The 25,079-nt window shown below is 38.5% G+C and overlaps 1 protein-coding gene across 1 annotated transcript in view; it reads left to right on the plus strand.

The window, feature by feature from the left end:
- The window catches only part of LOC120635400 (protein slit), a 190,088-nt gene that overhangs the window by 161,328 nt on the left and 3,681 nt on the right, over nucleotides 1-25,079 (plus strand). Inside the window, exons 21-36 of the mRNA XM_039906408.1 lie at nucleotides 847-1,024; nucleotides 2,745-2,854; nucleotides 4,522-4,691; nucleotides 6,908-7,121; nucleotides 8,094-8,233; nucleotides 9,505-9,674; nucleotides 10,391-10,549; nucleotides 11,172-11,241; nucleotides 12,339-12,440; nucleotides 13,753-13,885; nucleotides 15,416-15,525; nucleotides 17,495-17,608; nucleotides 18,985-19,148; nucleotides 20,899-21,028; nucleotides 21,931-22,005; nucleotides 23,774-23,847. Coding sequence (XP_039762342.1) covers nucleotides 847-1,024; nucleotides 2,745-2,854; nucleotides 4,522-4,691; nucleotides 6,908-7,121; nucleotides 8,094-8,233; nucleotides 9,505-9,674; nucleotides 10,391-10,549; nucleotides 11,172-11,241; nucleotides 12,339-12,440; nucleotides 13,753-13,885; nucleotides 15,416-15,525; nucleotides 17,495-17,608; nucleotides 18,985-19,148; nucleotides 20,899-21,028; nucleotides 21,931-22,005; nucleotides 23,774-23,847 — 2,113 coding nt within the window. The remainder of the gene's footprint in view (nucleotides 1-846; nucleotides 1,025-2,744; nucleotides 2,855-4,521; nucleotides 4,692-6,907; nucleotides 7,122-8,093; nucleotides 8,234-9,504; nucleotides 9,675-10,390; nucleotides 10,550-11,171; nucleotides 11,242-12,338; nucleotides 12,441-13,752; nucleotides 13,886-15,415; nucleotides 15,526-17,494; nucleotides 17,609-18,984; nucleotides 19,149-20,898; nucleotides 21,029-21,930; nucleotides 22,006-23,773; nucleotides 23,848-25,079) is intronic.

The following is a 25,079-nucleotide window of genomic DNA, read 5'->3' on the forward strand; positions in this document are numbered from 1 at the left end:
GAAAATGGACCAGTATGCCGTCGCGAAAAATGGCACGATGCTCCCCTGTAGCGCGCTTCTATGCCAGTAATTGGTTCAGTATGCCGTCACGAAAAACGGCACGACGCTTTCCTGTAGCGCGCTACCATGGGAGTAAATTGACTAGTATGCCGTCACGAGAAACGACACGGCGCTCTCCTGTAGCGCGCTACCATTGCAGTAAATTGACCAGTATGCCGGTGATGCGCATTTGCAGTCAAATCGGCTCCTTTGCCGTCACGGGTAACGGCACGACGCTCTGCTCGTTGGGAGCTGACCAACGCTTGCGTTCGACCCCAATGTCCATCGGTTCTCTAAGCTATTTGCCCCGCCCGTTGCCACTTCAGCTTCACGACTCGCTGAGCTATGTCAGTGACTCTAGTTCTTCTAGGTTTCTTCATTTCTGATTTCATCACGTAGAGATACTCGGAGCATAGCTCTCTCCATCACCCGTAGAGTGACTCTGAGCCTTCTTATGAGGCCCATAGGCCGCTAGTAAGAAAAACAAAATATTATGAAACGTTGCGTTTTTTCATAATACATTCATTGCAAAAACTCAGTACATATAATGGTCTTCTGAGTTAAAAAGGGCACTATTATTCAAGCAGTGAACTTAAAAATAGTTACATATTAAAAAAAAAAAGTATTAAAGCATATCGCATATGTCATATTTTAACTAAAAAAATTAAAAAAAATACACTTCAAATGATGATGTCAATTGTTATCACATCAGTACTGATTAAATGTTCAAATTCGAAATTCAAATTTAAATTCAAAATTCATTTATTTCAAGTAGGCGTATTTTATAAGCACTTTTGTTGCTTCCAGATATCTGGAGTCCAATGAAATAACGAGCATATCAGCCGACCAGCTCCGGCACCTGACCCAGCTGACCCGCCTGGACCTGTCCAACAACAAGATCAGCGTGCTGCCCAACAACACCTTCGAGGCCCTGACCAAGCTGTCCACCCTCATCGTCAGCTACAACCGGCTGCGGTGTGTCCAGGTATGTCAGGGCTGTGCAACTAGAGCTTTCTGCTTCGAGGTGTACAGTTCAAATATTGGACAGAAGCAGGCGTTACTATGCGGAAGTCCATAATATGCTATGAAAATTAATCTTAACCAACAGACCAAGGCAGTTAGATGTATCTTTAGTTAACTCATAAGTACTAGGGCGCCAGAAAAAGAAGAAGTTACTTTGCTAGCTACGCGACAAGCCGAAGAATTTGTACGGCGTATGATTTCATCAGTCTTTATACTCCACACCATGATACCAAATAGGTCTTAGGCAGTGTACTCTACGCATGTTTCGCTCCGACACCGGAGCATTCTCAGGATATGGATATCCGGACGTGCTAGGCAGGGTCAATATTTTAGCGTTCTAAGATGAGACACACAGCTTTCTCAGTTTTTAATATTTTTTTTATAATACGAACGCATTTTTTTGTGGTACAAAAAGTGGATGCACTAAAAATTTACGCGTTCTTAAATCACATACTGTTGGACAAAAATACTTAATAGATTTACACATAATATTCATATATATAAGGCATGATATATATATCCAAAAATATCTTATCTATATTATATTTCTCGTTGGTTTATTAATAAATTTATAATAAAGTTATGCAATATATCTCTTATTTTGCAAAAATTTAAGATTTTGAAAATAAAATTTAATTATTTTGGTATTGACAAAAAAAAACTTCGCTACTAATAGTGTGAAATCACAAAATACTTGATAATCGCAGCGATTTTGGAAGTTCGAACGGCATGAAATTATGTTTATATAGACGTGACGTCATAATTTTGAATTCTGCGTTTCAATTGTCATGGCGGATCGCAAGACACTTAGAATATGAATAAAAATATGTTTTTAATAATACTTGAATCATATCATTGCATAAATACAATATTTTAGCGATTCTTAGGTACTGTCAATTGTCATCGTGCCTATATATTTATGTCGGGTGGAAGGTTTTGGCCGTGGCTAGTTACCACCCTACCGACAAAGACGAGCCGCTAAGCGATTTAGTGTTCCGGTGCTATGTCGCGTAGAAACCGATTAGGGGTATGACAACCATACTCGCTAACAGATTAGCCGGCTACCATCTTGGACTTCATCACTTCCAGGTAAGATTGCAGTCTAAATCGCTTAGCGGCACGTCTTTGTCGGTAGGGCGGTTACCACTGCCAAAGGCTCGCAAATAATAAATTCCGCAATTGCCTCGGCCCGGAATCGAACCCTGGACCAAAGTCAAAGTCAAATATATCTTTACTCAAATAGGCACATAGATGGCGCTTTTGATGCGTACATTACATGTAAAATATGACATAGGAGTGAGTTGATGGCGATAACTAAATTCGTCAACTTAAAACTAAAGCTACGACGGTTCCAAACGCGCCCTGGTCTAAGAAGAAACCCACATCAAACTTAGCCGGTTGTTATTGTTTTTTGTTATCACCATCTCACATTGTCTTTTAAAACAACCAGGTTAGAGCAATAATTTACACCCAAGCATTTTTATCGTTGACGTAGTCCTTAATACTATAATACGACTTTACTGTAAGTTTACGTTTAATACAAACTAAAGTTTTTCAGAGTCATCTCCGAGATATCAACTGGTAGTTTATTGTAAAATTGTATACAATTTCCTTTAAATGAATTGCTTATTTTATTTAGTCTAGTATATTGACCTCTTACTTATACTATTGTGGTTTCCCAGCGCGACGCTCTGAAGGGTCTAACCCAGCTTCGCGTTCTGTCGCTGCACGGAAACAATATCTCGATGCTCGCGGACGGCGTCTTCCGCGACCTGGAGTCTATATCGCACGTGTAAGTTACTCTAACACCGCTCGCTCTGCCTTATTTCATAGCCTAGTATTCAAAGTATTTTAGTTATTTTCACAGCATTATGTCCTACGGCATAAAGTCGGGCATGCCAGTTACTGGTATTCATAAGGATTTTCCTCCTCCATATATAATCACAAAAAACCGACACCCAGAAGTCAGCAAGATTGATTCAATTGTACATAAATCTCAAATTTTAATGTTCAGTAAAACTTGGTGGTCCGATAATGAGTTATATATAACTAGATAATGCGTTATAATAAAACTTTCAATGCATTGCGCTTTTATAATATGATTCCTTTGGACCTGCCAATGCACAAGTTTAAAGAATTTGTTAAAACACATTTATTACAGCGAGGTTACTATACAATTGATGAATTTTTTAATGACAAGGTTGTTTGGAAGCATCCGGCTCCGCTTTCAGCTCTCACAAGATAGAAAAATGAATGTTAAAACGCAAAATGTAAATTGTTGATGTTGGAAAAGAGCAACTACTGAGTTTCTTGCCGGCTTCTTCTCAGTAGAATCTGCCTTCCGAACCGGTGGTAGAATCACTACAAGCAGACAGACTTGACGTTTCAAAAGTGCTTATATTCTTCTTCTTCTTCTTTGTCGTTACACTCTTGGCAGAGTGGTCGTGGTCATCATGAAGCGTCTTTGAGGGCAGATGTCACACGCCCCACGAGCATCCGCCACTTCTCTCGGCTGGCCGAAAGCCTGGTGCACTCGTGCAAAGGGCCACCCACAGCAGACTTAATCTGATCGGTCCATCGCATGGGTGACCTTCCTCGACCTCTAGTGCCCTCCACCTTGCCCTGCACGACAAGACGCCCTATGGAGTCACTCTCACGCCGGGAGACGTGCCCGAAGAATTTTAAGATGCGACTCTGTACTAACGCCGAAAGACGTTTTTTAATGCCGATTTCTTGGAGTATAGAGATGTTGGTACGAAATTCGGTCCATGACACTCCCAGCATTCGTCTCCAGCACCACATCTCCAGAGCATCAATTTTCTTCTTTTCAACTAGTCTCAAAGTCCACGTCTCTGCAGCGTATAAAAATATGGGGAAAACAAGTGTTTGAACAAGCCGGATCTTAGTAGCTTTTGTTATGTTCCTGTTTTTCCATATTTTCTTCAGCCTGTCCATCGCAGTTCTAGCTATCGCCATACGTCGCTTTACTTCTTCTACGCAACCTCCATTGTTCGAAATTAAAGCGCCAAGGTATATGTATGATTGAACGACCTCGCAGTTCGCGATCTGGGTGACTTCTGGCGAGTTATTGTTGGCTCGGTCTACAACCATCATCTTAGTTTATATTAGGCTTACTTGAAATAAATGAATTTTGAATTTGAATTTGATTCAATATCTTTTTTCCATTGTCAGTGTCGTTCTCTCTACAAACGTAGAATAATGCTTAAGATAAAAAAAAAAAAAATTAAAAAGATTTTTATCTTGTTACGCCAAAGAAGTTAAAAAGATAAAACGTTTAAAAAGACTTGTGTATTTTAGTTATTTTCACAGCATTATGTCCTACGGCATTTGATTATGGGGTAATGCTGCTGATTTAGATTCTATTTTCGTCCTGCAGAAGAGGGCTGTTTTTGCAATAATTGATGCCTGCAGCAATTGTATCTCGCACGGTCGTTCCAGTGCTCTGGGCTCCAACCCGCTGTACTGCGACTGCGGGGCGCGCTGGCTGTCGGAGTGGGTGAAGGTGGCGGGCGAGTACGTGGAGGCGGGCATCGCGCGGTGCGCCGACCCACCGCGCATGCGCGACAAGCTCGTACTCAGCACCCACTCGGAGGCCTTCCAGTGCAGGGGTGAGGTTTTTTAAAGTAATTCATCGATCAAAGGCCCACTGATTGCGGGGACGTGCACATAGTCTATGGAGGGTAGAGGTAAGGAGAGTCATCTTATATGGGAGAAAAGTTGAAAAAGTGTCCAGTTGTTGCGCTAAATAACAGTTCAAAAATCCTCCACAATGGCGCTGGTGGATGCACAGGGTATGGTATGAATGTAGCAATCGTAGATGAATTGAAGTATGCAGAGTTAAAAAATTTAATGTCATTATCGACTAAAGTAGTTAATTATTGAGAATTTCAACAACTTACGTTGTACAAAATATTGTGGTAAATATAACCTTACTTCCTTGTTTATTTTTCAAGCCTACTCTAACAATATTTGGTTTGGCGCTTCTTTTAAGAGTTACCTTGATGCAAATGTGGCGCCATCCTAATTTAATACATTTTGACGACACTTTTTCATATACACAGATGACCCTCCTTACCTCTACCCTCCATAACATAGTCCTAGGCCAGGGTATATTTATCCCTATACCTACTAATATTAAAAATGTCAATGTAAGTTTGTTTGTGACGCTTTCACGCAAAAACTACTTAACCGATCCTCATAAAACTTTGTACACATATTCTTGGAAGTGTTAAAAGTAATATAGGATACTTTTTATCCCGATAATAAGCTCGGTTCCTTTGGGAGTGGGGATGACAGTGTTTGATGATTTTACACCATAACTCCGACAAATTATAACCGATTTAAATAATTGTTTTTGTACTATAGAGGTTACAATATGTGTTCAATTTTGCCCGAACTTTGTGTAGATCTGATGAATTAGGTTGGAGATAGAGCCCTCATTTAAGGCTTAACGATACTGAATACTTAAAATTTTTTTAGAACTACAACTAAATTGAGTGCCACATCAAAAAACAAAATCAAACGAAGACGAAGTCGCTGGGTACAGCTAGTTCATTTATAATGGGCAACCAACAGTAGATATATTAAAACTTGCTCTTTTTTTTGGAATGAGTCACATAGTAAATATTCAACTATATACAGGTTATCACAGCATGCATTAAAATTTAAAAAGTCAATCCTATAAATTATTTACAATTAATTATTAGTCAGATAATATAAACCTTTAAAAAGTAAGCTAAGTTACAATGAGTGTATAAAGCAGATTCATAGTATAAAATGGAAAAAAAACCCTTGGGATAAAATCGCCAAATGTGTCTCCTTTTATAACTTTCTTACCCCTTACCTATCTAAGCCCCTCCCACCTCATTAGTGCCTCTGAATCTGTTTAAAATGTTTAAAAATTTCCAATGGTCCCCTTAAATTAAATATTAACACACTGTCGCAAGTATGTAATATTTCATATCGATGATTCTATGTCTACGTTATGTCCACTGTCTAAAAGATGTTTTGCAAAATTAGATTTTTCAGGACTTCTTCTTTCCCTACCTTTCCTACACTAAAAAAAAAAGCCCAAGCTATAGACATACACATAACACACATGCATATACACACACAAACACACACACACACACACACTCACACACAATTGCACACACACACACACACACACACACACACACCCGCACTAAATAAGTCGCTGCATGTTTTTATTATTTTAATTGACTCTTATTCTCTTTTTTTTTTTTATTGGCATTTACTGTGTTCTAATTTTGTCTTATTGGTGCTATACATTTATTGTTGGAGGTGGGCGTTAATTGTTGCGACACAGTTTATACTACTGCAACAGTTATCGTGGCACCATGTTTATTGTGTCAATTCTGTACCCTTACCAATATTCTGAATAAATGAAATAAATAAATTTCCTACACTATACTAAAAGTAAAGTGAAAAAAAAAACTGACCGTAATTTAAATACTTCATTTTTTGATCGTGCAGGAGGAAAAGATCCTATTTTATATAAACACTTATTTTGACTTTTTGGGCATCCAGAAGTTTATATTTTAATTTTACCAGAATTCGGAATAATTTCACATATTATTTGTAACGCGTTTCAAATTTACCGAGGCACGTGTCTAAGCAACCAAGAACAGCTGGCACCCAAAGTTACAACCCAATCGCGGCAGTGGGCCGGTGGTAGAATCACTACAAACAGACAGACTTGACGTTTCAAAAGTGCTTATATTAGTCCTACTTGAAATAAATGAATTTTGAATTTTTTTTTTTTTTTGATGGGTCGATATGACGATGCAATGGTGGTCGACAGGCGAGCCGCCGGCGGAGGTGGTGTCGAAGTGCGACCGCTGCTACACGAACCCGTGCCTCAACCGCGGCGCGTGCTCCGCCACGGCGGCGGGCGGGTACGCGTGCGCGTGCGCGCGCGGCTTCCACGGCGACACGTGCCAGCACCAGATCGACGCGTGCTACGGCTCCCCGTGCGCGCACGGCGCCTGCCAGCTGCTCGAGGAGGGCCGCTTCAGGTGCGCCAACACACGTCCGGCTTCACAGACAAACCTTTTTGAAGTTGTATTTCTTTTGGCGCGTTAGGGAAAAATTAGAGTAAATTTTGAAGTTATACTTCTTTTGGCGCGTTAGGGAAAAATTAGAGTAAATTTTGAAGTTATACTTCTTTTGGCGCGTTAGGGAAAAATTTGAGTAAAATTTAAAGTTATAATTCTTTTGGCGCGTTAGGGAAAAATTAGAGTAAATTTTAAAGTTATAATTCTTTTGGCGCGTTAGGGTAAATTGAGAGTAAATTTTTACGATGCGCACTGTCACAAAAAATCGACACCCTGATGTTAGCTATAATCAACAAAGTAAAGGACATCTACGTATGTACTTTCTTCTACAACCGTGGAATAAGGCGAAATGATAATGTATTTATTTCTGATATCGTAAATACAGTAGTCAGTTCTCACGCGAACATACGTAGATATCCTTTACTTTGTTGATTTTTTTTTACTTTGTTACGCCGAAGAAGTATAACTTCTAACGCGTGTAATAAGTACACACAAGTTCTTTTTTTTTTTTCTATTTTGCCATCTAGTCCCACAGTAAGCGTAGCGTGTGTTATGGGTACTAATTTTAATTGCAAGTTAATAATTATAATTTTAATTTTTGATTTTAAATATATATTTTTTTTTCATTCATTATATAATAATTTTATGTAAATGTCTTAATTTTGAATATAGATTAAACTGTTTTTTTTTATTATAAAAATTAAGATTAATTTGCTATACTCCGGTGTAATTTATAATTTCTTCAATCCTTATACTTTACACCAAACAGACCTTCGGCAATGTACCTAAGCGACTTAACAATTATTCATTGTAAAGTCCTGCTTTTCGCGGACTATAGCAAACTATGCTTAATTTTCATACTATATAATGGATTTCCGCAAAGTAACGCCTGCTTCTATCCAAGGTTTTTTATTAATTTATTTTTTCCTGTAGCTGCTCGTGCCACGCGGGCTACACGGGCGTGCGCTGCGAGGTCAACATCGACGACTGCCTCACACACCGCTGCCAGAACAACGCCACCTGCCTCGACCACCTGGAGGGCTACACTTGCAAGTGTGCGCCTGGCTTTATGGGTAAGTCGCTACACTTGTACACACCTCAATACGTCACTTACGCACTTAACGTTAAAACATCCTAACCGCCGCACTTCGATCGTTCGCCAGGCTTTATGGTTAAGTCACTATAATTCTTTGACACGCCCCCAACACGTCACATACGCCCTTAACGATGATACATGCCAAGTGCTCTGTCTCCAGCATATGAGACTAAAATGCACGGGGCTTTATATTTTGATCGTTCGCCTAACTATACGGGTTAGTCACTATCAAGCTCCGACACGACCCAAAACGTCACTTACGCCCTTAACGATGAAACACCCTAAGCGCACTGCTTCGCGCATATATGCTGGAAGCAGTGCACTTCGTTCGCCTGGCTTTATGGATAAGTCACTATAATTCTGTGATACGCCCCAACACGTCACTTACGCCCTTAACGATGATACATGCCAAGTGCTCTGTCTCCAGCATATGAGACTAAAATGCACGGGGCTTTATATTTTGATCGTTCGCCTAACTATACGGGTTAGTCACTATCAAGCTCCGACACGACCCAAAACGTCACTTACGCCCTTAACGATGAAACACCCTAAGCGCACTGCTTCGCGCATATATGCTGGAAGCAGTGCACTTCGTTCGCCTGGCTTTATGGATAAGTCACTATAATTCTGTGATACGCCCCAACACGTCACTTACGCCCTTAACGATGATACATGCCAAGTGCTCTGTCTCCAGCATATGAGACTAAAAAGCACGGGGCTTCATATTTTGATTGTTCGCCTAACTATACGGGTTAGTCACTATCAAGCTCCGACACGACCCAAAACGTCACTTACGCCCTTAACGATGAAACACCCTAAGCGCACTGCTTCGCGCATATATGCTGGAAGCAGTGCACTTCGTTCGCCTGGCTTTATGGATAAGTCACTATAATTCTGTGATACGCCCCAACACGTCACTTACGCCCTTAACGATGATACATGCCAAGTGCTCTGTCTCCAGCATATGAGACTAAAAAGCACGGGGCTTCATATTTTGATCGTTCGCCTAACTATACGGGTTAGTCACTATGAAGCTCCGACACGACCCAATACGTCACTTACGCCCTTAACGATGAAACACCCTAAGCGCTCTTCTTTACGCATCTATGCTGGAGGCAGGGCACTTCTTTCACCTGGCTTTATGAATATGTCACTATAGTTCTCTGACACGCCGCAACACGTCACTTACGCCCTTGACGATGTAAAAAATATGTTGTAATTGCATTAAAACCCCACCTCTCCTCCCAGGTGAGTTCTGCGAGAAGAAGATCCCGTTCTGCAGCGCGGAGTTCAACCCGTGCGCCAACGGCGCCACGTGCGTGGACCACGACAGCCACTACTCGTGCGCGTGCGCGCGCGGATACGCGGGCCCCAACTGCACCACCAACGCGGACGACTGCCTCAACCACATGTGCCAGGTATTAAAGCGCATAAGCCATGTGTTTCTTTTTGTTATCACCATCTCACACGTCACCTGTGAAACCTATTTAAGAAGCAACCTGGTTAGAGCAATAATATATACCCAAGCTTTTTTTATCGTTGACGTAGTCCTTAATACTATAAATAGCTTACGTTTAAAAAAACTTTGAACTTTGCAGAAGAAATCTCCATGATATCAACTGGTAGTTTAGTCTAATCATTAGACCGCCAATCCGCCATCAAATGATGTTCTATATCAAAAATATATATTGGAATCTTGTTGATATAAATTGCAAATTATATATGAAAAAAATATTACCCGCGTAACGCTCGCCGGGTGTCATGGCCACCCCCGTGACGTCATAGACAAATTAGAGCTTCAGTTAGTTGTTGCTCCATAGCTAAAGATTACTGATTTTGTATTGATAACAAAAAATATCGCTGCTAAGTGTGACATAACAAAATGCTTGATATTTCCGAAGATTAAGTGGTACAAAATTATGTTTATACAGACGTGACGTCATAATTTTGATTTCCGCGTTTACCTGTCATGGCGGATCGATTTTAGCGGATAGATAATCTCACTTCGAATATAAATTTAAAAAAAACTTTTGGTTAATACATGATATATCATTAGATGAATACTATTATAAAGCGATTCTCTTTTACTGTCATCGTGCCTATGCTCTTGTTTAATTGGACCCGTTTGCTTCAGAACGGCGCGACATGCGTGGACGGGCTGGACGAGTACCGCTGCGCGTGCGCCGCCGGCTTCGCGGGCCGCTACTGCGAGGCGGCGCCGCACGCCGCGCTCGGCACCTCGCCGTGCGCGCACCACGACTGCGTGCACGGCGTGTGCTACCTGGCCGTGCACGTGCGTACCGCACACACACACACGCACACTTTTCTTAACTAACCAAATTACAATTGAAATATACAAAACTATATAGTACTTAACTAGTACATTAAAAATGATTTTCAGTAACTACCATTTAGATTTACAATAATAACAGGATAAATTATTGGCACAGAATTAACTGTGCTGTCGAACTGTGTTTCTGAACGAAAAATATAAAACTTTAAAAAAAACGTGTGTGTACTTATGTACACGCGTTAGAAGTTATACTTCTTTGACGTAACAAGATAAGAATCTACAAAAATTGTACCTTTTGCCTTATTCTACGTTTGTAGAAAGAACTAACAATAAAAGTTTTATTACAACGCATTCTCTAGTTAAATAAACTTTATTGAAATTTAATTTAAGTTTTCAGTTCTCGCGCAAACATACATAGATGTCATTACTTTTACTTTCTCGACTATAGTAAACTTCATGGTGTCGGTTTTTTGTGACGGTGTGCGCGCGCATCGAAAAAAATACTCTCATTTTTTTTCCCTAACGCGCCAAAAGAAGTATAACTTAAAAAAGAAATATAACTTAAAAGTTGCTGCGATGTCGCTAACGGTAGTGTAATTAAATATCAGTGGCTGGTTCGCAGGATGACGTCATGACGGACAGACTGGCGCCGCCCGCCGACTACCTCTGCAAGTGCGCGCCGGGCTACTCGGGTATGACGTCACACACACTATTTTCAGCTCATAGAAACTATTCAAAGCGTAATTTTCTGCAATCCTAAGTTACAGTAATTTTATATAGAGGGTAAATAACCAAAATTTGGCAACTATAAATTCATATTTGCCGGATATTTCATTAAATTGATTAGGATTTTACAAATACCCTCATAATTAATAATTAGTTAATATATAGTTTTCAAGAAACAATAAAAATTATATTTGATAAATAACCAATGTTCATGACATTGAGTTGGTGGGTATTTTGATATAAATACGACTGCATTATCGATACTCTACAGTCCTACATGGACACGAACGATGCAAACATACCTCCCGTTTATCAAGTGTGGATATTTGTTACTCAATCACGCAAAAACGGCTGAATGGATTTGGATGAAATTTGGCATGCATGTAGCCTTTGACATGGAAAAGAACGTAGGCTACCTTCTATCTAGATTCCTTAAGTAATTCATAGGAAAATTGAAAATTGTTTACGAGTAAATTTTGGTATGCATGTCAGACATGTACTTTCTATACCAATCTCTCAAATAGTTCAAGTGGTACGATAAAAAATTGTTAACGAGCGAAGCTTTAGACCCAATTCTGAAGTGCACGCAGACGAATTCCCGCGAGAAAAAACAGGAGTACATGAATTGTAGACAGTGGCATGCATAGAGGGTATGCACAGGGTATGCAGATGATATTGGATAGAAGCAGGGGTTACTTTGCGGAAATCCATAATATATTATGAAAATTAAGCTTAATTTGCTATACTCCGCGAACAGAAGAAGAATCTGTATGGTGTAATTTATAATTTCTTCAATTCGTATACTCCACACCACACAGATCTTCGGCAATGTACCCTCTACGCACGTTCCGCTCCGAAACCGGAACATCCTCAGGAGATGTTGACTTTACAAAATAATTGACAATTATTAATTGTAAAGTGTGTAGCTGGTCAAAAGCTACATGCACGCCGCTGACACCAATAGACCTAATATTTAATGGCTCTGGTCGAGCTAGGTACCAAACATCCGGCAAAGCAGTAGAATACAGCTTTTTTTAAAAATAAAACCATTTTAATATGCCAGGTCGTCTCTGCGAGTACCTCACCTCACTTACGTTCAACCACAATGATTCGCTGGTCGAGCTGGAACCGCTGCGGACGATTCCACAGGCTAATGTCACACTTGGTAAGTAATATACGCTTCAAACGTGAACTTTGTAGAAAATATCTGTCTTTCTTCTCTACACCAGTATTGCCATTGTCCTATGATAATGTTAAGGATTATTTAAACGATAAAAAAGCTTGTGTGTGAAATGCTCTAACTTCATAGCTTAATATTAATTTACTGTGATGGTGATAACAAAAAAAAATTACCCTGCTAAGTTTTGTGTAGGCTCTTAGATCAAGGCGCGTTTGGAACCCTCGTAGCTTTAGGTTTAAGTTGGCAAACGAAGTAATCACCATCCCCTTACAATAATGTAAACTTATATGTATGAACGCTCCATAAGTGCCTGTGATAGTCCTACATGAATAAAGAAATTTTGAATTTGAATTGGAATTTGAATTTGTCAAGTGCAGTAAGTTTACGTATACGAATTTCAGAATTAACTAAACTTTAGTTACTACAGATCAAATTAATTGTAATTACAGTTAATAAATATTTACAGTAATTGTAATTGTAGTTTTTATTTTAATTACACTTAAGAGTACAGTTCCTTTTAAAATTGATAGGATAACAGTGTAGACTTATTTGGCAAGCATACCTGGGCCAAATAATATGAATGAAAAAGTGTTTATGAAGTACTAGAAAAAGTTTTGTTTACTTTATATTTACGTTATTCTATATTAACCTTTTTATATACCTGATGAAAGGATCTAATGTACACACGATACAGTCTACATTATTTAACTCTTCACGTAATTCCACACGAGTTGGTAAAAAATTACAATAACTAAAGCTTAGAATAATTGTAATTACTGTTTTAAATTTACAATAATTAGTTTACAGTATAGGTTTATTGGAGTTACAGTTTACATTTATTGCTATTACATTTACTATGACGTGCCTAAATACAGTTCTAAATTCACTGTGAATTATTGTGATCAAAGTTACGATTTAAATTTACTGATTTTATAATTACAATATAAAGTTAATAATTTATATTTTATTTTTATAATTTATATTTTAATTACAATTAAGATAGGAATATAATATAGGAATTGTATTTTACATATATTGAAATTATTGAAGTAATTATATTACTTTAAAGTGAATGGAAATATAGTTTAAATTGACAGTAATTGCAGTACTGAATCAATATCATAAAAGAACGTTTCAGAAAAATTTCAAAACTACTGAATCGATTTTAACTTTTTTTTTTCAATTTGTCTTTTGTTTCAAGTTAAGATTAATTTGTAATTGAAATATTATTTATTGCGAATTATTTTTTTGTAAACTTTTATGTAAATAAATAAATAAATGTAATATGTTATTGCAGTGTTCAGTACTAAGCAGCTACACGGCGTGCTCATGTACTTCGGTGACAACGAGCATCTGGCGGTGGAGCTGTTCAACGGGCGAGTGCGCGTCAGCTACGACGTCGGGAACCACCCCACCTCCACCATGTACAGGTCAGTTCAGGATACCATCACCATCACTTCAACCGATTGACGCCCACTGCTTGCTGGACACGGGCACAGTAAATATACCAAAGCTAGAACCCACAGCTGAAAATCCTGCGAGAATAGCTTCGGGGACCCGTGACTTAAATCCTGCCAGAATAGCTTCGGGGACCCGTGACTAAAATCCTGCCAGAATAGCTGCGGGGACCCCTAACTAAAATCCTGCTAGAATAGCTTTGGAGACCCATGACTAAAATACTGCGAGAATAGCTTCGGGGACCCGTGACTAAAATCCTGCCAGAATAGCTTCGGAGACCCGTGACTAAAATACTGCGAGAATAGTTTCGGGGACTAGTGACTAAAATACTGCGAGAATAGCTTCGGGGACTAGTGACTAAAATCCTGCGAGAAAAGCTTCGGGGACCCGTGACCAAACTCCTGCGAGAATAGCTTCGGGGACCCGTGACTAAAATCCTGCGAGAATAGCTTTGGGGACCCGTGACTAAAATCCTGCGAGAATAGCTTCGGGGACTAGTGACTAAAATCCTGCGAGAATAGCTTCGGGGACCCGTGACTAAAATCCTGCGAGAATAGCTTCGGGGACCCGTGATTAAAATCCTGCGAACATAGCTTCGGGGACCCGTGACTAAAATCCTTCGAGAATAACTTCGTTGCTTTGTTCGTAGTTTCGCTACTGCTTTAATATATCTATTTACGGTGACATAGGTCTGTTTGTGAAGCGGTGTTAGCCGAATGGGTAAGACTTCGACTTCACTTAGGGGTCGAGTTCGAATCCCAACACGAACCTCTAAGTTTTCCAAGTTATGTGCGTTTTAAGCGCCAATAGGAGCATAGCACCAATGAAGAATGTTTCAAAATCATGTTTTTTTCCCTTTTGAGAGCTTCCCCGACATGCGCTGCGTAATCGGCTGCAGTTTCGATAAAATCATGTATGAAAAAGTTCTCTTTAAAAGTTAAAAAAAATGCACGACGGCATATGTCTCTAGGAACCAATAGTAAAACTTTATAAATAAAAAAAACATGTGTGTACTTATGTACACGCGTTAGAAGTTATACTTCTTTGGCGTAACGAGATAAAAATTTAAAATCTCTTCAAAAATTTCATCTTACGCCTTATAGAATATTCTTTTCTTCATTTGTAGAAAAAGTTATTCATTATACATTGAAAGTTTTATTATAACGCAATATCAGTTAGTTGAATAAATTTTATTTAAATATCTCAAAATAATATTTTTACATGATTAAAGTAATGGACATAATAAACATAATTAAATTTTGAATAAGTACTATTAGACTAATTATCGGACAACCAAAATTAAAATTTGAGATTTATGTACAATTGAATCACCGGAATGAGCCCGCAGACTTTGACAATTGAAAGTGTACACTGTCAAACCTTATAGCTAACTTCATGGTGTCGGTTTTTTGTGACGGTGTGCGCGCGCATCGTAAAAATTTAGCCTCATCATTTTCCCCTAACGCGCCAAAAGAAGTATAACTTCAATAAATTGTTTTCAGTTTCGAAATGGTCTCAGATGGTAACTACCACAAGGCGGAGCTCTTGGCTGTTAAGAAAAACTTCACACTGCGCGTCGACGACGGACCCGCGAGGTCTATCATCAATGAAGGTAACTGTACCACGAAGACGGCTGATTGGCGACGTGGGCAGAAGCCCTGCTTTCCGAGTCCTAGGCCGTGGGCTCGATTCCCGCAATTGAAAAATGTTTGTGTGATGAACATTGTTTTTCAGTGTCTGGTTGTTTATCTGTATATTATAATTTACTAGCTGTTGCCCGCGACTTCGTCTGCGTTTGATTTTGTTTTTTGATGTGTCGTTCAATTTAGTTCTAGTTCTAAAAAAAATTAAAGTACTCAGTATCGCTAAGCCTTAAATAAGAGGTTTGCTGCCGTCCGCTGAAGAGTTCTGTGATCTATCTCCAACCACATTCAGATCTACACAAAGGGCAAAATTAAACACATATTATAACCACTATAGTACAAAAATAATTATTTAAATCGGTTATAATTTGTCGGATTTATGGTGTAAAATCGTAAAACACTTTCATTCCCTCTCCCAAAGGAACCGAGCTTAATGTCGGGATAAAAAGTATCCTATATAACTTCTAACACTTCCAAGGATATGTGTACAAAGTTTCATGAGGATCGGTTTACGTAGTTTTTCCGTGAAAGCGTAACAAACAAACTTACATTGACATTTATAATATTAGTAGGATATATATTACTCATAAAAATATACATCAGTCACCTTAGTACCCATAACACAAGCTACGCTTAATTTGGGGCTAGATTGATGTGTCTATGGTGTTGCTAAGTTATTTATTAATTCTCCACAATAATAAATTATTAAACTACATAATAAAACTTATAAAACGTGTAAATGAAAAACGAAATAATACTTCACAGACTTTCGAGGTACATTAGTACTGTCTCTGAGACTTATCTGTGAAAACGAGAACCAAATAGTTTTTGAGTAAACCACTGCCATAGTTTTTACTGAATGAAATCAGACACAGTCCTAACATCACATACTAAATTAAAATCATGTGACTCGTGTCATTTTATTAAGAACGCGCCGCGTAGTGACGAATTTCCCCAATATAATACTATGTGCGTGTCGGTCTTTTATCTTCAATAGGGTTGTCAAAAGTAAACACTTCTGACAATATGTATAAAAAAATTGAGTTTGTATGTAATGTATACAAAATGTTCTCAAAGGCGTGTGGAGTCCACCAATCCTCACTGGGCCGGCGTGGTGGACTACGGCCTAAACCCTTGTCATGGTGGGAGTCCCTGCCATGTAGTGGGCCGGTAGTTTGATTATTTTTATACATTTCAATTTATTGATGAGGTATTTAATTATTTACATAATATATTTAGTATATTTTTCATGTCAAAATTAGCACGTTTAGAAAATTTATTATGACAAAATAAGTAATATAGCTTTAAAGTTTTTGTTTTTCATTTTTGTTTTCATTACATTATTATTATTATTTTCTTTTTTTGTATAATAATTGCTTGCTAGGTACTTACTCCTAAGCAATTGTGGTTAATGTTATCGTGTTATATGTATAACCAAGTTGTGGAAACTTCATTGGTCTATGTGATACAAAAATACGGCATTACTTTTATGTGTAATAATACTGTTTGTTTCCCTTGAAAAGCTAATGAATAAATATTTGACTTCCAATCAAAAAGTTTAGTAAAATTTAATATAAATATTTTTTTCAGTATTATATCTTTCATTAATTATATTATTGATCTCCAATATTTTTATTTTCTTATATTTTACAATTTCAAATAAATCTATTAAAGATCGAGAAAAATGTTCTCCCTTTGAATGGGGGTTTGACCCAATAAATTTACCCCATACCCATATTCCCTAAATTTTTTTAATTTTTGTTTTTTTTTTTTTTTAATTTTTCATATTGAAATTGTCTTTAATTTTACCTATAATTAGTCTATCAAAAAAGTAAACTTTATTAATTGATAAAAAGTTAGCTCTTTTTTTATTATTTTATTATTGATATGATGAAGAACGTCGTCTCGGTTGCAACTAACAGATCCCTCCTCTTGCAGGCAGCAAGGAGTTCTTGCGGCTGGAGCGGCCCATGTTCGTGGGCGGTGTACCGGAAGACGTGGCCAAGGACGCCTTCGGGAAGTGGCACCTTCGGAACATCACCAGCTTCAAAGGTAGGTGCCAAGTTCCAATCAAACAGCTGTAGTATATTTATGCAGCTTCCATTTTCCCCAGCGCCTACAATATGAGAACCTTCAAATCAAGAGTGAATAGGCATCTTCTAGGCGAGCGCGCTCCACCTTAGGCTGCATCAACACTTACCATCAGGTGTGATTGCAGCCAAGCGCTCGTCTATAAATAGAAAAAAAAATGCAGAATTTTATTGGATGTCAGCACAAGTAGCTTGAAATAGAAAAGAAAGAAAGAAAAGAAAGAGAAATTTATTATATTATATTTACATTGCGCCACACATTGCAATATTAACGACACCACCTCTCACTCCTATGTCATATTTTACATGTAATGTACGCATCAAAAGTGCCATCTCTGTGCTTATTTGAATAAAGAAATATTTGACTTTGACTTTCACCACGTATGTTATCTGTGGCACAACCCAGAAAAGAGGTGCGAACTCAGCATTGTGCCGCATGCGCCAGCGCTGATTTTCAGTTGGCACCTTGTACCAGGTGACACCACGGAAATGCGTAGTCATCCACTGAACACATTTTAAAATTTTATTTTAATAATAAACTAAGCACTAAGTTATACGAGTAACAAAAAACAATCGAAAAAAAAAAAAATACTAATAAAACGAATACTACTAATAGCTTGCTGTCCTTCCGACACATCCTATCCTAGCACCTAATTCAAAGTCAAAGCCAAAGTCAAAAATATCTTTATTCAAGTAGGCCCATAGGTGGCACTTTTGATGCATACGTTACATGAGAATTACACGGTAGTGAGATGATGGCGATAACCACATTCGTAAACTTAAAACTAAAGCTACGAGGGTTCCAAACGCGTCCTGGTCTAAGAAGAAGCCCACAATCCAAATTATCACTATCTTAAATTGTCATTAAAAATTATTAGAAGAGCAACCTGGTTAGAGCAATAATTTACATCCAAGGTTTTTTTATCGATTACGTAGTCCTTTATACTATAATAGGACTCTTCTATAAGCTTACGTTACGTTTAATACAATAATTAAAACATAAGAAGTAAGAATAAACTTACAATGCAATATGCTAGGTTACATAAAATTTATAATTCATTTAAAGGAAATTGCATACAATTCTACAATAAACTACCCATTGACATCATCTACAAAACTTAATATAAATTAACTGTGAGATGGTGATAACAAAAAATATTTACCCGGCTAAGTTTGTTGTGGGCTCTTCTTAGAACAGGGCGCGTTTGGAACTCGTAGCTTTAGGTTTAAGTTGGCGAACGAAGTTATCACCATCCCCTTACAATTATGTGAACATATATGCATGAACGCTTCATAAGTGGCTGTGACAGGCGTGGGATAACACGGTTGTGTGCGCAGGCTGCCTGAAGGAGGCGTGGATCAACCACAAGCGCGTGGACTTCGTGAATGCGGCGCGCAGCGTGCGGACGCGTGCGGGCTGCGGCGCGGCCGGGGACGCCGCGCGCCCGCACGCCGCGCCGCCGCCGCCGCACGCGCTGCAGGAAGACGGCGCGCACGAGCCGGTGGGAAACAACACTAATCTTAGCCATTAGTTCGTTTGCTAAAAATCAGAGTCATCAGTGTCAGTCATCATATCAACAGATAGACGTCCACTGCTGGACATAGGTCTTTTGGGGAGTTCCAAATTCCACGGTTCTGGGCCGCTTGGATCCAGCGGCTACCTGCGACGCGCTTGATGTCCTCTGTCCACCGCGTTGGGGACCAACGCTGCGCTTAGCAGTTCGGGGCTGCCATTCCAGCACCTTAAACTTTTAAATTCAGACCAACATTTTCATAACTTTCATCAAAGCTACAAAGCTGATTATTTTACGCATAAAGTACAACTCAAAAGAATTCAGTTGCAAAAATTGTAGAAAAAATAAAAAGTTCAAAATAAACAAAACAACAAATAAATTGATAAACTGCTTGAATGACTTACTATTTATTTATTTATTTCAAACAAAACTCATTTGGCATAGATTAATGTAGCTGCTTCAATTTGTAAGCTAAGGTAGAATTTCTTTAGTTTGTGTTGTATTACTATTTCGCTCTCGGAAGATCTTCCAGCACGTATTGGTCGTAGCCAAGACTTTGACTTTCCTTACTGGAAGAGATTTAGCATCGTCTAGTTGTATTCTATCAAGTCAAAGTCAAAAATATCTTTATCTAAATAGGTGGCACTTTTAATGCGTACGTTACATGAGAATTACGCGGTATCGAGATGATGGCGATCACCATATTCGTAAACTTAAAACTAAAGCTACGAGGGTTCCAAACGCGCCCTGCTCTAAGAATAAGCTCACAACAAATTGAGCAGGGTGTTCTTTTTTTGTCATTTAAAATCAACCTGGAATTCATAATCAAAAATTAGTTCCGCAAGATGGACGCCATATGTTTGTTACAAACGAACTGTCAATAACATGACAATTTGTACTTTTCGTTATTTTTTTCGATTTATATCCACAGTGAATCGTCGCGTACAGCACAACGGTTGCTTTAATAAATTATCCAATTAAAACTATATAAAAACACAAATCAATCAATTAGCACATAGATATAAGTTTTTCTTTTAATACCAACATATTAAGAAATATTGCCCCAGACCTACAACCCCAAATTTGTGGCAACTGACTTCCTATATTTGTTCGCACACAATTTCACACGCCTTTGATGACATTATGGAGAGAATCTCTCACTAGGCACCCAGGTCTGTTTCCCAGTACTATCACTAGATGGCGCTTTTCGATCCCGAACAAATCTTAGTTAACTTCCTCGCGATGGTATAGGTAGGACTACGCACTGTAACCCTTAGTTCCAGCTTCGCTCGCTCGCAATCGAGGATTCGTTTTCGAGAATCGAAATACTTGAAATCGAGTTAGTAGAAAATCTCACACTAGATACTCTGTTACACATGGCGGACGCGGCCCCCCAAACATTTCCCGAAATCTACCGCAAACCCGCCCCGAAAACGACTGGTGCTGTCTATACTGCACATACCGGAGTACCAGCGCCACTCTCACAGCAGCTAGCCGCCTGTATATGCAACTACTTCAAAATAATATATTGTGAATTTTAAACCTTTATAATATCGATGCGCTATGAAAACGACACCAACACTACATCACACAATACAAACAACATCAATCCTCCAGAAAACGAGTTCTAAATTTAATGAAAAATCTTGAAAAAACCGCGTCTTCCATGCACGAACCCTCCCGCCTTTTTCGTATCCACAGAATAAATAAATAAAAATAAATAACTGTGCGGACGCAGGACCCGTGCGTGCCCAACCCGTGCGCGCGCGGCGGGCGTTGCGTGCGCGAGGCGGGCTCCCGGTCCGACTACACCTGTCGCTGCCGCGCTGGCACGGCGGGCGCGCAGTGCGAGCTGCGCACTTCTGTCGGTGAGTGATTAGTGTTTCTTTTCTTTTCTCGCCCATTCTTATCTTTTCTTCTCTTTGCTTTTCTTTCTATTCTCTTCTATCTCTTTTCTCTTCTTTTCTTTTCTATTTCCTTTCTCTTCTATTTCTTTTTTCTCCTTTCTTTTCTTTTCCTTTCTTTTCTTTTCTTTTGCTGGGTCTGTCTCCGTACTTGGTTGACCTAAACCGTCACTCCAGCCAGCCTAGCTCACTCCAGAAACTTAGCAGGCCGCTTCTTGGAGTGTTGCTGACGAGTCAAAGTGTGCCGCGCGTAGCTCTATAACTCCATTGCATCGGATCATTACGTGTATCGGTGTTCCATCTGCCTCCATGCACGCTCTGCACAAAGCACTGTCGGTTACACATCGTACCTACAACTGTCCTTAGTTGAACCCGGTTAAGTTGTAGTAATTTGGTTGTTAATCGTATAACATTATTATTGACGTGACAACGTCTTATACTTCGATGGAGCCGGTTGCACGCACGAAAAAAATGTCGCATGCGGCGTTACCTCGCTCTGAGGCGTTCCATTCAAGGCTTGAAGTGCAAGCGAGAGCGCGGAACGAGCGACAAAGAGGCACAGTCGGCCTCCGCGTTCGACATCTGTCTCTCTCCTACTTGAGTGAGCGATGCGTCCGCGTGGACAGCTTCTATACAATAATACACTTACATGTTTTCGGCGAGGATGCATAGCAGTGAAAAGTGAATGTGATGTCAATTGTTTATAGCAACGATAATATCTATCAAACAATGAAAATTAAAATTTTCTTTTGAAAAATGCAACCATTCCATCAGTAATTTCTTACGACGTTGTCACGTTTAACTATCGTCAGTAAGCCGACTTTACAGACAACCAATTCTTATTAATATATTTGCGAAATCTGCAGGTGGCGCTCCTGTCATCGCTCAGGGGAAACTGCCTCCGCGCAAACAAATCATGAGCAACGTGCAAGCATCGCCAGGTAATCAAACCTACACCTCTCAAGTCTCTTACTTTACGCGGAAATATTTAAAAAAATCTTTAAAACGACATCTTAAAAACAAGTCAGGTACGAGTCGGACTCGCGCGCAAAGGCTTCCGTATCTATAAAAATGTCTGCTGTATCGGAGCTTCTGTTATATATTTTGTTTATTATAATTTAACTATGTATTTTCAAATACTTAGGTAACGTGTAAATGAAAACCGAAATAAAACTTCACAGGCTTTAGAGGTACATTATGTACTGTCTCTGAGAATTATCTGTGATTATGAGTAAACCTCTGCCATAGTTTTTACCGAAATAAATCAGATACAGCCCTAACATCACATGCAAAAGTGAAATCATGTGACTCCTGTCACTTTATTAGGTACGCGTCGCGTAGCGTAGGTACTATGCGCGTTTCGGTCTTTTATCTTCAATAGGGTTGTCGCAAGTAAACTGTAGAATATAATGCCAGTATAAAATTTCTCTTGTATAGAATTAATTAAAAAATAGATATATTTCGTTATGAAGACCCATAGAGTGAACGATTTGCATGTTAAAAAATTTATATAATACATTTTTAACAAACTAAAGAAATAAAACATTAATGATTATTTTGAAATAAAATTTGACTAATATAAGTAGACGTTTTTGAGTTGACTAAGAAGTTGAAATTCGCCTAATTTTACTATTGAAACTAAGACTAGATGAAATAATATTATGTATAAATAAATTGATTATATATAAATAAATTGCCTAATTGAATCGATATGTGCGTAAAAAATTTTACACGCCTTTATGGCAAAACATTTTTGTACCAATTTTATTTTGTACATATTTACAATGTACTATATTATGTATATGTAACCCATGTTTAATGCAAATAAATTAAATTATTATTATGTTATTATAAAAAATAATAAATAAAATATTGAGCGATGCCATTTACTCTAGTTCTTCCACAGATCTCTCCTCATTTTTAATTTGATCACGGAAAGATACTCCAAGCATAGCTATCTTCATTGCCCGCTGAGTGACTCTGAGCCTTCTTACGAGGCCCATAGTTAACGACCACGTTTCAGAACCATAGGTCATCACTGGCAACACGCACTGTTCGAAGACTTTCGTCTTCAGGCACTGAGGGATTTTATTGACGTATTTATTTAAATGTACACATAAATAACATTTGACGGAGCACTCAGGGCTACTGGAGACAGGCTAGTGAAGTTAAAAAGCAATTAAAAAAAAGTATTGTATGGTTTTACGGTAAAAATGAAACTTTTTTTCACATTGTAAACATTTAACTATAAAAGTAAGCTTGAGAGGTCCATAATTAGAGACCATCATACGTAGTCAATGTTATTATTACTTTACTTCCAACAGCAAATATAGTGAGACGCACATTCTTCTCATCGAAATTGGCGATCTTAGGAAAACGATTATAGCGTAATATTACGATAAGCTTTGGTTGCCTGGAAGAGATCGCTATGCAGCGATAAGGCCGCCAAATTGTATACTTTTTGTTCATTTGTTTTTATATATGTTTATGTGGTGTACAATAAAAGTGCATTCATTCGTTCATTCATTCATTTATTCAATCATTTACGTAATCATTCATAAGCACTTGCACACCAATTTGTTTTGTTAAAGTTATGGTTTATGTAGTCTAAGATACTACATTATTCATTTGGGTTCAAACAGTGTTTGGAAATAATGTATGAATAACCCTTTAGCGTGAACCAAACCGTCGTTCGTTTTCCGTCCACAGCCTCGCCACCGCAAAAGCAGTACCCCGAAGAGAGCCCAGCTCAGCCCGCGCCCAACGGGCCTGCCTGTCGCAAGGTGAGTTAGTCGCTACACGGGAGCTTTTCTAAGTAATTAAAATACACAGAGTAATTAAAATACACAGAGTAATTAAAATACACAGAGTAATTAAAATACACAGAGTAATTAAAATACAGAGAGTAATTAAAATACACAGAGTAATTAAAATAGACAGAAGTGTTTTTTTTTAAATATGCGGAAATATTGTACCTTTCAATACCCGTTACCGAAATAAAATATTCTACCCGCGATGTAACACAGCACTCGGTTCTAAAAGTTGTTATCATAATATGATTTTGATTTACAACAAATTGCCTAGAGCTATTAAAGATTTGCCATTTTTGAAATTCAAGGCAAAATTACGTGACTGGTTGGTTGATAAATGCTATTACTCGTTAAAAGAGTTCTTGGATAATAAAATATAATTATTAGTTTAGTTACTTTTTACTTGACATTCCATGTTTATTGTTCCATACAATAAAATTAATGAAATTTTATTAAATTCAGCCGATTATTTTGATTTTATTTATTTTGATGTTTTATTAATTATAACATAAATGAATTTGTTTAAATTAAGATTTGCATGTCATATATTATGACTAAACATGTATACCTACAATGTTTTATGCAGATAAAAGGATTTGATTTGATTTGATTTGAAAATATCACTCGTTTCAACGGTGAAGGAAAACATCGTGAGGAAACCTGCATGCCTGAGAGTTGTCCACAATGTTCTCAAAGGTGTGTGGAGTCCACCAATCCGCACTGGGCCAGCGTGGTGGACTACGGCCTGTACCCTTCTCACTTTCCTCTCCTCATTTCATCTCCTCCCACAATGAGAAGGGGTTAAGGCCGTAGTCCACCATGCTGGCCCGGTGCGGTTTCGTTCACCGCTGAAGCAAGTGACATTTTAATTACTTAAAACGCACATAAGAAAAGTTAGAGGTGCGTGCTGGGATTCGAACTCTGCCCCCCGATAGTGAAGTCGAGCTCCCACTGTGCTATCACCGCTTATATTTATGTCCTATCTCCGGCAGGCAGTGGGTAGGGCATGATGGCGTGTTTTTTTTTTAAACCGCTGGGAAATGCGTGTGCCAGACTATCCACTAAAACCATGCGGAAACTGCCCTTTTGTTGCTTTTTGTAATTTATTTATTTATTTAAGACACACAATTTTTGATGTGAACCATCTATGGTAAACCTGATTGTGAGTGGCGACGCGTCGCTACGATGTATGATTGAATTTTTGT

The sequence above is a fragment of the Pararge aegeria genome, chromosome 26 (genome assembly GCF_905163445.1).
Source record: "Pararge aegeria chromosome 26, ilParAegt1.1, whole genome shotgun sequence".
Lineage (NCBI taxonomy): Eukaryota > Metazoa > Arthropoda > Insecta > Lepidoptera > Nymphalidae > Pararge > Pararge aegeria.